The 14,425-nt window shown below is 43.6% G+C and overlaps 1 protein-coding gene across 2 annotated transcripts; it reads right to left on the bottom strand.

Annotated features, from left to right (window-relative positions):
- Positions 1-5,972: 5,972 nt before the first annotated feature.
- On the bottom strand, positions 5,973-13,067 carry LOC113926580 (HLA class II histocompatibility antigen, DQ beta 1 chain). 2 transcript variants are annotated; one of them, XM_027601665.2, is made up of 6 exons: positions 12,874-13,067; positions 10,049-10,318; positions 8,046-8,327; positions 7,432-7,542; positions 6,933-6,956; positions 5,973-6,338 (listed from the first exon to the last, which is right to left on the bottom strand). In XM_027601665.2, the coding sequence occupies exons 1-6, from the start codon at positions 12,983-12,985 to the stop codon at positions 6,325-6,327; spliced, it is 813 nt and encodes a 270-aa protein (XP_027457466.2). In that variant the 5' UTR covers positions 12,986-13,067; the 3' UTR covers positions 5,973-6,324. The 2 variants fall into 2 exon arrangements, with proteins under 2 accessions (XP_027457466.2, XP_027457467.2); XM_027601666.2 differs by lacking the exon at positions 6,933-6,956.
- Positions 13,068-14,425: the final 1,358 nt, after the last annotated feature.

Genomic DNA, 14,425 nt, shown 5'->3' with positions numbered 1-14,425 from the left:
TGAAACAGACATAAGTAACATGACCAATGGAGAATTTAAAGCAATGATCATAAGGACATTTGCTGGGCTTGAGAAAAGAATGGAAGACTTCAGGGAGGCCCAAAAAGTACAAATTAGGAATGAAAAATGCAATAACTGAGACTGGAAACAGGATGGATGCAATGAACACAAGGCTGGAAGAAGCAGAGAAATGAATAAGTGATATAGAACACAAAATGATGGAAAATAATGAAGCTGAACAAAAAAGAGAAAGAATTATGGAAAACAACAACAGACATAGGGAACTCAGTGACCCCGTGAAACATAGTAACATTTGTACCATAGGAGTCTCAGAGGAAGAACAGAGAGAAAAGGAGGCAGCAAATTTATTTGAGGAAATAATGGCTAAAAACTTCCCTAATCGGGGGAAGGAAACAAACATCCAGATCCAGGAGGCACAGAGAGCTCCCATCAAAATCAACAAAAGCAGGTTAACACCAACACATATTATAATTAAATTTACCAAAAAGAGGAATAAAGAAAAAAATCCTAAAAGCAGAAAGACAAAAGAAGTCCTTAACTAACAAGGGAAGACCCATAAGGCTAGATACAAATTTCTCAACAAAAATTTAGCAAGCCAGAGATGTGGCATGATATACTCAACATGTTGAATGGGAAAAATCTGAAGCCAAGAATACTATATCCAGCAAGGTTATCATTCAGAATAGAAGGAGAAATAGAGGGGCACGTGGGTGGCTCAGTCAGTTAAGCGGCTGCCTTCGGCTCAGGTCATGATCCCAGGGTCCTGGGATCAAATCCTGCATTGGGCTCCCTGCTTGGCAGAGAGCCTGCTTCTCCCTCTCCCTCTGTCTGCTGCTCTGCCTACTTATGCTCTCTCTCTCTCTCTATTAAATAAATAAATAAAAATCTTTAAAAAAAAAAAAAAAAAGAAGAAATAAAGAGTTTCCCAGACAAACAAATACTACAGGAGCTCATGGGTGGCAAACCAGCCTTGTAAAAAATATTAAAGGGGAATCTTTGAGTGGAAAGGAAAGAATAAAAGTGACAAAGACAAGAAAGGAACAGAGAAAATCTGCAGAAACAATGATAAGACAAGTAATAAAATGGCACTAAACACATATCTATCAATAATTACTTTGAATGTAAATAGACTAAATCTCCAGTCAAAAGACATAGGGTGTCAGAATGGATTAAAAAAAAAATAACCCCCACCCATCTATATGCTGCCTACAAGAGACTCATTTTAGACACAACTGCAGATTGGAAGTGAGGGAGTGGAGAAAAATTTATCATGCAAAAGAAAGCCAGTGTAGTAATACTTATTTTGGAGAGACGAAACTTTAAAACAAAGACAGTAACAAGAGATAAAGAAGAGCACTATATCATAATAAAGGGGTCAATCCAACAAGAAGATCTAACAATTGTAAATATTTATACAGCCAATATGGGAGCATCCAAATATATAAAACAATAACATGAAGGAGTTCAGTAATAATACAATAATAGTAGTGGACTTTTCACCCCACTTACATCAATGGACAGATCATCTAAGCAGAAAATCAACAAGGAAACGATGGCTTTGAATGACACACTGGACCAGAAGAACTTAACAGATATATTCAGAACATTCCAACCTAAACCAGCAGAATACACATTCTTTTAAAGGGCACATGGGACATTCTCCAAAATAGTCACATCCTAGGTCACAACTCAGGCCTCAACAGGTACAAAAAAATTGAGATCATACCATACATATTTTCTGCCCACAATGCTGTGAAACTTGAAGGCAACCCCAAGAAAAAATTTGGAAAGACCACAAATTCATGGAGGTTAAACAATATGCTGCTAAACAATGCATGGGTCAGCCAGGAAATCAAAGAAGAAATAAAAAAAATACACGGAAACAAATAAAAATGAAAACACAGTGGTCTAAACCTTTGGCATGGAGCAAAAGTGGACCTAAGAGGGAAGTATATAGCAATACAGGCTTACTTTAAAAAACAAGAAAAGTCTCAAATAAACAACATAACCTTATACCAAAAGGAGCCTACACCTAAAGGAAAAAAGCACACACACACACAACAACAGCAACAAACAAAACCTAAAGGCAGCAGAAGAAAGGACATAATAAAGATTAGAGCAGAAATAAATGATATAGAAACTAAAAAAACAACTGAAGAAATCAATGAAACCATGAGCTGATTCTTTGAAAAAAATTAATCAAATTTATAAACCACTAGCCAGATTTATCAAAAAGAAAAGTGACCCAAGTAAATAAAATCACAAATGAAAGAGGAGAGATCATAACCAACATCACAGAATTATAAACAATTATAAGAGAATATTATGAAAAACTGTATGCCAACAAATTGGACAACCTGGAAGAAATGGATAAATTCCTAAAAACATATAAACTACCAAAACTGAAACAGGAAGAAATAGAAAATTTGAAAAGATCAATAACCGGCAAAGACATTGAATCAGTAATAAAAGAAAAAATCTCCCAACAAAACTAGTCCAGGGCCAGACGGCTTCACAGGGGAATTCTACCAAACATTTAAAGAAGAGTTAACATCTATTCTTCTCACACTTTTCCAAAAAACTAGAAATGGAAGGAAGACTTCAAATCCATTCTATGAGGCCAATATTACCTTGATTCCAAAACCAGATAAAGACTCCACTAAAAATGAGAACTATAGGCTAATTTCCCTGATGAACATGGATAAAAAAAAAATCTCAGTAAAATACTAGCAAATCAAATCCAGCAGTACATTAAAAGAATCATCCCCTATGGATCAAGTGAGATTTCTCCCTGGACTGCAAGGGTGGCTCAATATTCGCAAATCAGTCAATATTAATCAAAGGGAATATAAGAACCATATGACCCTCTCAATAAATGCAGAAAAAGCATTTAACAAAGTACAACATCCACACATAATAAAAACCCTCAACAAAGTTGGGCTATAGGAAACACACCTCAACATAATAGAGGCCATATATAAAAAACTGACACTTAAAATCATCCTTAATGGGGAAAAACTGAAAGCTTTTCCTCTATGGTCAGAAACAAGACAGAAATGTTCACTCTCACCATAGTACTGGAAGTCCTAGCCTCAGCAATCAGACAACAAAAAGAAAGAAAGGCATCCAAATCAGCTAGGGAGAAGTCACACTTTCACTACACTATATAGAAAACACAAAAGACTCCAGCAAAAAAATTGCTAGAACTGTTATACAAATTCAGTAAAGCTGCGTGATACAAACTCAACATACAGAGAGGTCTGGTACATTTCTATACTCCAATAGTGAAGCAGCAGAAAGAAAAATCAAGGAACCACTCCTATTTATAATTGCACAAAAAGGAATAAGATACCTAGGAATAAACCTAACCAAAGAGGCAAAAGATCTGTACTCTGAAAACTATAAAACACTGACAAAAGAAATTGAAGATGACACAAAGGAATGGAAAACCATTGCATGTTCATGATTTGGAAGAACAAATATTTTTAAAATGTCTATACTACCCAAAGCAATCTATACATTTTAATGCAATCCCTATCAAAATACCAACTGCATTTTTCACAGTCCTCAAACAAACAATCTTATAATCTGTATGGAACCACAAAAGACGCCAAATAGCCAAAGCAACCTTGAAAAAGAAAAGCAAAGCTGGAGGCATCATGATTCTGGTCTTCAAGGTATATTACAAAGCTGTGGTGATAAAGACAGTATGATACTGGTACAAAAACAGACACATAGATCAGTGGAACAGAATAGAAAACCCAGAAATGAACCCACAACTTTATGGTTAATTAATCTTAGACAAAGCAAGAAAGAATATCCAATAGAAAAAAACGATAATTTCTTCAGCAAATGGTGTTGGGAAAACTAGAAAACAACATACAAAAGAATGACACTGGACCACTTTCTTACATAGTACACAAAAATAAATTGAAAATGGACAAAAGACCTAAATGTGAGACAGGAAACCATTAAAATCCTAGAGGAGAACACAGGCAGCAACCTCTTTGACATCAGCTTCAGCAATTTCTACTAGATATGTCCCCTGAGACAAAGGAAGGGAAAGCAAAAATAAACTATTGGGGTTTCATCAAAATAAAAAGTTTCTGCACAGCAAAGGAAACCTCAGAACTAAAAGGCAACCTATGGAATGGGAAGATATTTGTAAATGACATATCTGATAAAGAGTTAGTATCCAAAATCTATAAAGAACTTCTCAGACTCAACACCCAAAACACAAATAATCCAGTTTAAAAAAATGAGCAGAAATCATGAATAGACACTCTTCCAAAGAAGATATACAGATGGCCAACAGACACATGAAAAGATGCTCAGCATCACTTATCATCAGGGAAATACCAATCAAAAATACAATGAGATACCGCCTCATACCAGTCAGAATGGCTAAAATTAACAACATAAGAAACAACAGATGTTGGCAAGGATGTAGAGAAAGGGGAACCCTCCTGCACTGTTGGTGGGAGTGCAAACCGGTGCAGTCACTCTGGAAAACAGTGCAGAGGTTGCTCAAAAGGTTAAAAGTCGAGCTTTTCTACAACCCAGCAATTGCCCTACTAGGTATTTACCAAACAATACAAAAATACTAATTCAAAGGGATACATGCAGACAATAGGAAATACAAAAAGGAACAGAAAAAAAAAGAGATCCAGATAAATAACGGCAAAGGTGAAGATAGAAACAGAGAGACAGAGGCAGAGATGCAGTGAAAGAGTGAGAGACACAACAGAGACAGAGATGCAGAGACAGACAGAAAAAGATGCAGAGACACCCTTATGTTGATTGCATGTCGTTGCAATGTTGCAATGTATTGGGCACACATTATTGTGCCCAATAATGAATACTATTATTCACAATAGTAAAGGTATGGAAGCAGCCCAAGTGTCAATCAATAGAAGGATGGATAAAGAAGATGTGGCATGTATATACAATGCAATATTACTCTACCACAAGAGTATTAGATCTTACCAACTGCAACAACACGGATGGACCTAGAGGGTATTATGTTAAGTGACAGACAAAGACAGACAAATACCATATGATTTCACTTATATATGGAATCTAAAAAGCAAAACAAACAAAAAAACAGACTCACAAATACAAAGAACAAACTAGTGGTTACCACAGGGGAGATGGATGGGAGGTTAAGCAAAATAAGTGAAGAGGATTAATAGATACAAACTTCCAGTTATAAAAGAAATAAGTCATGGAGAGAAAAAGTCATTATACTCAACAATGTTATAAGACCGTTATATGGTGACAAATGGTGACTACCCATATTGTGGTAACCACTGAGTAATGTATGGAATTGCAAGGGGCAGAGGGAGAGAGAATCTCCAGTAGACTCCCCACTGGACACAGGGCACGACACAGGGCTGGATCTCACGACCCTGAGATCAGGACCTGAGCCGAAGTCAAGAGCCCCATGCTTAACTGACTGAGCCACCAAGGCGCCCCTCGATCTAGTCACTTCTGAAATCCACTTGACTCCAGACTTCCTTGTAACATAGACAAAGTAAACTTGAGTTGGGTTCCTATCATGTGAAACCAGGAACAGTACTCTTATTGCTAGTTATACTTTTTCAAAAATAAAAATGGACCTTGACCAATGTGACTTGCCAAGATATATTTGAAACATCACTGTGGTTCTCTGAGGCACCAGGGGCCCCTCTATCTGTGTTCGCATAATTCCACTATCAGCTTATATACACAATACTCACCAAACCTAAAGAGAGGCGGGCACATCCTTAGGCCACTGCACTCAACAATACTAAATACCCATGAAGGATGTGACTATTGAATTGATTTTCTCTCTCCTCTGCCTGCTTGTAACTTGGCACCCCCAGACGCCTCCATTCTGCCTTCAAGGAGCAGTATGGTCCTTTCATTCTGCATTGGTTTCCTGCCTCCATCCAATTAAGAAGAGACTCAGGTACAGAGAACCAATAATCATGTTTAATTATGATAAAATCTCTACATTCAGCTAAAGGGCTTCTGTGTGCTCCTCTTGCACAATCTGAGGAGGAAGAATGGAAACGGAAAAGCCCTTGGGGACGGAGGAGATGCTGCTAGCAAGGAGCTCACAGCAGAGGCTCTGAAACCAGTGCAGGGAGCAGCATCGCAGTCAGATCCGCCAGGCAGGGGTCCCAGGAGGGCACCTGGTGACTGTATCAGAGGCACTGTGGGGCTCGGATCCATGTGGGGGATGGGCTCTCAGGCAGCTGGGAATTCTGGGCAAGGACAGGCAGGCATTACAGACGGCGGAATCCCAGGTACCCTCAGGCGTCAGTGCAGGAGCCCTGTAGAAAGGAGAGTGATCAGCACAGGGGACCCTGAGGGACATGCCCTCTCCCCTCCTCTCGGGGCCACTACAGCATCAGAGAAAGCTGAGGTCCAGGGCATATTGTCATCACCTCCCCCAATGTCTCTGTAAAGGTGAAATCAACTCAAGAGAATGTGGCACTCCAGCCTCACACAGATGTGTGGGAGGTGATGGAGCAGCCGTGATCCTTCATTTGGGGGATGTTAAGGTTTTAGTAAAAGTAATGATAACTCACCTTCTTTCCACCGGTAGTAGCCTTTCATTTATAAACTCACACAGGCAGTAGCCACCAGCATGTAACACAACGTGGGCATCATCCTGGTGTCTAACACCCAAGACATGGCTCTGGTTCCACGTTTCCCAGAAAGATACCACCGAGGTTATGACTTGGCGCTGGAGAACAACGCTGGATCTGCCTACACAAACTGGGCAAACTTCTCCCTAACTCTTGATCTCTGTAGCAGGGACTAGGCCATGAACTGAGACCATTGTGCCCGGGTGCACTCACCTAATCTCTTCCCTCTTTCAAACCCGTGCCCAAACCCCCACTGAATCAGAGCAGAAATAGTACCTGCTGGCAGAGACCCACGAGGTCCTACAAAAAGAAGTGATACAGAAAAAGGTCTCATTACACAAATAGCCAGTGTCTCACTCACCCCAAAGGGAGGTGAGATAAGCAACTTCATTCGAATTTTACTTTCTCCCTACCCAGCAACCACGAGAGCTTAACTGCCCTAAGCTAAAATCCTCCCAAATGAATGAAAGGAAGGGAAGCAGATGCTCTGACCCTCTTAAAGAAGGAAGCTTTCAGAAAGGAGCCAGCGAGACAATGATGAACTGCAAGGAAGCCCTAGAATATACTCCACCTGTTACCTCTATGATAAGGCTCCTTTCAACCAGTAACATCAGATTCCAAAGCCTCTCCGTAGTTATTCCATCTCCTTCCACCACCAGCCCAGCCTCCTTCCTTCCAAGGTCAGAAGGAAAGAGCTAAATCTAGAGGCACAGCTCCCGCTGAGCAGAGGGCCTCAGGCACAGCTCTTCTCCCGCATTTCCCCAGAGGGCCTTACCTTTCTGGCTCCTGTGACGGATGATAAGGCCCAGCCCGAGGAAGATCAGCCCCAGCACAAAGCCTCCGATGCCACTCAGCATCTTGCTCTGGGCAGATTCAGACTGTGCCCCTGGGGAGCAGAGCCTGAGTGTCAGGGTTGTCCCCACACCCCACAGGGTCCCTTTGGGAAGCCTGAAGTCCAGCCTGAGGTAGAGGAGCTGGAGGTGCCAGGCGAACCCAGTGCTCCATTCTGACCACCCCTAGGGGAAGGAAGGACCCACGGAGAGATCTTCACACATGGTGGGTGTGTGAGAGAGAGGGGGAAGTTAAACCTGCTCCTCCAGACACATCCCTAACTTCAGACTCCAAGACCCCAGTCACCAGCCAGAGTAATAAATCCTTCAGAGCTACAGGGCTGGGTGGTAGGGCCAGGGTGTGGGGAATGATCTCCCTAGTATCTAGAAAGACAGTGCGATCAAGATTCTTCTAATGCCCCTGCCATGGGACAAGAGGCGCTCTCATCTCCTGCATTTCCAGCTCAGTAGCGACATCAAGGATGAGGACTAGAATGGGACGGGCTGGAGGAAGCTCTGTCTTGTGGGGCCCATAGTGAAAAGAAAAACTGCCCCTTACTCCACTCCACTGTGATGGGGCTCTGGAGGCTGGGGTGCTCCACATGGCAGGTGTAGACATCTCCTCGCTGGGGAGTAATTTCCAGCATCACCAGGATCTGGAAGGTCCAGTCCCCATTCCTAATAAGTGGAGTGGACACGACACCAGCTCTCTCCTCCTGGTCATTCCGAAACCACCGAACTTTGATCTGGCCTGGGTAGAAATCTGTCACTGAGCAGACCAGCAGGTTGTGGTGGTTCAGAACCTCTGTCCTGGACGGGGAGATGGTCACTGTAGGTTCCACTGAGGGGAGTAACAGACAAGAAAAGACACTGAGATGTGGGACTACACAGCAAGTCTCCCCGTGGAGAAGAGTCCTCTCTTGGTACCAGGGTGGAAAGATCCCTGGATTCTGAGTCTTGGATTAGGATCTGAGCTTAGCCACTTTATTAGCTTGGATAAACACAGGAGTCAGCTTACTTTTCAGAGTCTGAAGAAATCATAGTAATCTAATTCTATGAAAGTTATTCTGTTGATATTAATTGACAAAATAAAGCATTTTTAAAATTTAGATTGCTGTATTACACAGGGCATTATTCTCAAAAATTTTAAAAATAAAAATAATAAATCTGGACCTCTTTCCCTCCATCCCTATTTTTTTAAAAGATTTTATTTATTTATTTGACAGAGAGAGACACAGCAAGAGAGGGAACACAAGCAGGGGGAGTGGGAGAGGGAGAGGGAGAAGCAGGCTTCCCGCGGAGCAGGGAGCCCAGGGAGCCTGACGCGGGGCTCCATTCGGAGCTCCATTCCAGGTTCCATTGGGGCTATACCCGCGGCTCGATCCCAGGACGCTAGGATCATGACTTGAGCAGAAGGCAGACGCTTAACAACTGAGCCACCCCGGCGCGCCCCATATCCCTATTGATACATAAAGTAGTTGCTAATCCCTAACGCCCAAGGCAGTTAAGTGGAAATTAAATGGCCTAATGTAGATAGTGTTTGGTAAGGTATTTGTCTAGAAATAGGTGCTTATTAAATGGCTACAATTAACTTGCCGAACGTCTACCCCTGAAGTGGTTGGTGACGCAGGGAGGAGGGGATGCAGACAGAAGCAGGAGGATAGGCAAGGTTTAGGCCGAAGGAGACCCGAAACAATTTTTATTTAATAATTTAATAGCATCAACTTATTGACTCCAAAACCTCAGCTCTTCCTATTCTGACATTTGTGGAGATTTTCTAAGAAATTCAAATTCTGCCTTACAATACCATCCAAATATAATTTATATTTTTAGTAAACACTTTTTTCTTAGACTTTGCATTCACAAATCCTAAGGTATTAAGACCCAACGCACAAAGTTTACTTTAAAGGATTAAGCAAAATAGTAAAGACTAATTAATAGAGTCCATTTTTAAGGCTTATTTACCCTTCTATTTTCCCTTGAGCCTAAGTGGATGGGCAGCCGAATACATTCATTCATTCCACAAAGGTTTGCACTCACATTACCTAACAGTCACTGCCTCAGGTACTACTAGGCAGACAAGGATAAGGCAGTTCCTCGCCTCAAAGAAGTCCGGGACTAGTCACAGCCATTTAAGATAACAATTAAGATGAATCATAATTTGAAACCAAAAAGTCAAAATTTGGCCGGTGACGACTGTAACATATTCACCACGTGTGCAAGGTACCCTCCCCTCCCCAGGCCCAGCCCACTAAGCTGCGCAGGGGCCGGGGCAGTTCACTGCGGGGACCGGGGCGGGGATGGGGGGCTCCCTGGGCTCCGCTTAGCGAAAGGTGCGGAGGGAGAAACCAAACACTCAAGTAGGGAGCCGGGGCCGCGCAGAGGTGGCGAAAACGTCAGAGGAAGCGCAGCCCCGCTGGTGGACCCACCCACCTCAGCAGGAACAGTGCGCGGCTGCCGGGTCAGTCCCCCAGCTCGGCCCCGCGTCCCCGCCCCTCCCCGCGCGGGGTCTCTGCTGGGCCCGGGGGATGGGGCCCCGGAGGGCGAATGGCCGGCGCTCACCTCGCCGCTGCAAGATCGTTCTCTCCTCAATCCCATAGTTGTGTCTGCACACCGTGTCCGCCTCGGCCCGCGTCCGCTCCAGGATGTCCTTCTGGCTGTTCCAGTACTCAGCGTCCGGCCGCCCCAGCTCCGTCACCGGCCGGTACTCCCCCACGTCGCTGTCGAAGCGCACGTACTCCTCCCGGTTATAGATGTATCTGGTCAGGGACCGCACCCGCTCCGTCCCGTTGGTGAAGTAGCACTCGCCCTTAAACTGGAACACGAAATCCTCTGCAGGGAATCACCGCAGGTCAGTCAGGCCCTTGCCCCTCAGCCCAACCAACAGCCACCGCCCCGCGGGCCTTGTGGGGCGAGGTCAGGCAGCCTGATAAACCTGAAGGCCGCCCACCTTGGACGCCTCTCAACCAGGCCCGGGGCATCCTCTTTTCCAGGCCTGCCTGCCCTCCTCTGAGGGCTTCCAGAACTGCCTTCCTCCAGGGAGGGGAGGGAGGAACAAGCCTTAGGACCTGTGAGCCCTGCCTGAGCCTGAGAAGTGAGGAAAATAGGGCAGTCGGGTTGATTTTACATTCATCCCTGTACTCGGATCAGGACGTTCTCACATGAAATCCCATTTTCCATAGAACTCCAGGGAACCTCAGAGACAAACAAGTGTCCACCTAAGCACAAGAGTTCAAGAGAATAAGGAGAAAGGTCAAAAGTTAAGCTTGACAGGAAAGAGCCAAGATGTCCATCGACAGATGAATGGATAAAGAAGATGTGGTATATATACACAATGGAATATTATGCAGCCATCAAAAGGAATGAGATCTTGCCATTTGCAACGATGTGGATGGAACTGGAGGGTGTTATGCTGAGTGAAATAAGTCAATCAGAGAAAGACATGTATCACATGACCTCGCTGATATGAGGAATTCTTAATCTCAGGAAAGAAACTAAGGGTTGCTGGAGTGGTGGGGGGTGGGAGGGATGGGGTGGCTGGGTGATGGACATTGGGGAGGGTATGTGCTATGGTGAGCGCTGTGAATTGTGCAAGACTGTTGAATCACAGATCTGTACCTCTGAAACAAATAATACAATATATGTTAAAAAAGAAGAAGAAGAAGAAGAAGAAGACAGCAGGAGGGGAAGAATGAAGGGGGAAATCGGAGGGGGAGAGACGATGGACTCTGAAAAACAAACTGAGGGTTCTAGAGGGGAGGGGGGAGGGGGGATGGGTTAGCCTGGTGATGGGTATTAAAGAGGGCACGTTCTGCGTGGAGCACTGGGTGTTATACACAAACAATGAAACATGGAACACTACATCAAAAACTAATGATGTAATGTATGGTGATTAACATAACAATAAAAAATTTTTTTTAAAATTAAGCTTGACCTCCTCCTGACAACATATTCTCTTGGTGCCCTGCAAAGGGCCTTCCTTCCCATGGGTGGGTTTACACTGGGTTTCTGTCACACCCACCCAATTGCAGTGTGAAGTTTGCTCATTCCTGCTGGGCTAAAAGGGACACACACCTTCCAAGTCCTAGAAAAAAACATTTTATTCATGGAAAGAACACAGTCTTGTGAATAAGATAAAATAGATTTCAATTTAACCCTGCCACTTACCAGCTTTGGTAGGTTACTAAACGAAGTATCCATATCATACTTATAATTTGTAAAGCGGAAGTCATAATCCCCACACATAGGGGTGTTAGGAAGATCAGAGAGAATTTATGGTAAGTTACTAACCCTGTGGCTGAAATGGTTTCTCAGTATGCGCTATTTCTCTTCTTTACATTCTCCTTTCTCCTAAATTCAGTCCATCATCAACTCAACTCTCCGAATCCCACACAAGTTACTATCTGACCATAAACCAGTGAAACTTGAAGTTAAGACTCCCTGTCTGTGGTCACCCAGTTTCACGCAAATACCAAGAGTTTGCCTCAATGCGCACTCCACTCAGAATCTGGGCGCCTGGGTGGCTCAGTTGGTTAAGCGACTGCCTTCGGCTCAGGTCATGATCCTGGAGTCCCGGGATCGAGTCCCGCATCAGGCTCCCTGCTCGGCGGGGAGTCTGCTTCTCCCTCTGACCCTCCCTCCTCTCATGTGCTCTCTCTCTCTCTCTCATTCTCTCTCTCAAATAAATAAATAAAATCTTTAAAAAAAAAGAATCAGGAATGTAGAGTCCTTTTTATCAAATACTAAGACTACAGAGACCTTCACTGCCCTACATTTCTCCAACAGAGAATCCCATAGTGTGTAGCCAGGACAAGGTCTTGGGGGACCCTGAAATGGAAAATCCTGCTGTGTCTCCTTTGAACAAATTCTTATTTTCAAAAGGAACCCAAATGTCACGCTGTCCTATCAGTGATAGCAAATGCACACTTTGTTTCTTCCTCCCCATTATGACATCCCCAGGATGGATTGAGTCCATAGTATGGGGATTGTCCTCATCTCATCCTTAGAGATGGAAATGAGAATGTAACAGAGCTCTCTTCCCCAAAGAGAGAAAATCTGTAATAAAAGACTGGATTCTGGGGGCACCTGGGTGGCTCAGTCGGGTAAGCGACTGCCTTCGGCTCAGGTCATGATCCCGGGGTCCTGGGATGAGCCCCACATCAGGCTCCCTGCTCAGCAAGGAGCCTGCTTCTCCCTCTCCCTCTCCCTGCTGCTCCCGCTCCCCCTGCTTGTGCTCTCTCCCTAAATAAATAAATAATAATAAATCTTAAAAAAAAAAAAAAAGATTGTATTCTGAGATCATAGAACCTTCCACACCCCAGCCCAAAGGTCCTTCCGAGCCCGTTCCCTAGGGTGGTGGCTCTGGGGAAGAGGTGCTCTGCACTTACGTGGAGAGTCTCTGCCCTCAGCCACTGGGATGCTCAGCACCACCAGGATCATCATTTCAGCTGCTGTCCAGAGGCCTCTGGGGATCCGCAGAGCCATCTTCCCAGGCATCATTGGGAACAAGGAGAAAGAAATGGTAGTCAACGCAGCTCCTACCTGGTGGCTCTGAGTACTCACTTCAGAGAATAAAAACCTGTGAAAGCTTCCATCCACAGTAGGATTGGAGAGTCCCTGTGAAGGGAACCAATCAGCACTGGAGCTGAAGTACCTCATCTGTCTCTGGGCAGACATTTTTTATGAAGGTTCTCAATTTTTATGAAGGTTTTCAGTCCTAGGTTCAGAGTCCCTAGAAAGTGAACCAATCAGCACTGGAGCTGAAATACCTCACCTGTCTCTGGGCAGACATTTTTTATGAAGGTTCTTAGTCCAATTTTTTACGAAGATTCTCAGCCTGGCAGTATGTTTTCATCAAATTACACTAGATGAACATTTGAGGTGAAGATTTTCTCCCAGTTATAGAAATTCTAGAGACTGTATGCCTCAAGGATTTAAAGAACTGAATGAAAAATGACTCAAGAGTAGACATCTTTGTGACATTTGGCGTTTTTAGTTTGTATACCTGGGAGTTTTAGTAGGAAATAAGTGGGATCATATTTCGGAGAAAAGAGAATTATTGTCTCCGAGATGTTCACTTCTATTATCTTAGACACTCTGAGGAGCCTTAAGTTGTGGTGGAAAAGTATAATTCTTAGGAGGAAATGGTTTTTAGCTGCAGTTCTACCACTAATAGACTTTATGAGAGTCAGCGAATTACTGAACCTCTTTTGCCCCAGGCTTGTTCTTGTAAAATGTGGATCACGTTTCATGCATTTTATATCCAGATCATCATATATATAAACTTAAGACAAATATGACTTGTTTAATATTGTAAAATATTCCTCAGCTGCCATGTGTAAGTGTTGGGAATACTGGGTTAATATGTGGTGCAAGAAAAAAAAAAAGAAAAACAGTGACACCCAGCCCTGTGGGCATCTGATGCTTCATTATGCAAGAATTTTTTTTTTAATGATTGTTTTCTTTTTTTTTTCTTTTAAGGTTTTATTTATTTATTTGACAGAGAGAGACACAGCGAGAGAGGGAACACAAGCAGGGGGAGTGGGAGAGGGAGAAGCAGGCTTCCCGCGGTGCAGGGAGCCTGATGCAGGGCTCAATCCCAGGACCCTGGGATCATGATCTGGGCCGAAGGCAGACACTTAACCAACTGAGCCACCCAGGCGCCCCTACGCAAAAATCTTTTACATTTGTGCTCTTTGACTGAAAGTATTTGAAAAGTTAAGTTCACTTTTAAGCAGGGTCATCCTATGTCAGCAAAGGCGCAATCCACAAACATTCACAGCATTCAGACACTATCACCTCTAGTTACAAGGGTAGAAGCAAAAGACGTGGAGAAGCATTTCCTTGGGCCTGAATGGTGTTAATGAGGGAGCAAATGTTAAGAGTTAGAGATTGTGTACAGATGTGGCACTTACTGTGCAAGTAGTCCTAAGTTATCAA

Source organism: Zalophus californianus, chromosome 7 (genome assembly GCF_009762305.2).
Source record: "Zalophus californianus isolate mZalCal1 chromosome 7, mZalCal1.pri.v2, whole genome shotgun sequence".
Lineage (NCBI taxonomy): Eukaryota > Metazoa > Chordata > Mammalia > Carnivora > Otariidae > Zalophus > Zalophus californianus.
The sequence above is the reverse complement of the archived record's forward strand: the minus strand, read 5'-3'. Positions and strand labels throughout refer to the sequence as shown.

Excerpts from the sequence above, each read along its gene's own strand:
- LOC113926580 (XM_027601665.2), bottom strand. The coding sequence starts at position 12,985 with ATGATGCCTGGGAAGATGGCTCTGCGGATCCCCAGAGGCCTCTGGACA. Across the intron at positions 10,319-12,873 it reads TGAGGGCAGAGACTCTCCAC|AGGATTTCGTGTTCCAGTTT; the intron begins GTAAGTGCAGAG and ends GATTCCCTGCAG. Across the intron at positions 6,957-7,431 it reads CCGTCACAGGAGCCAGAAAG|GACCTCGTGGGTCTCTGCCA; the intron begins GTAAGGCCCTCT and ends TTCTTTTTGTAG.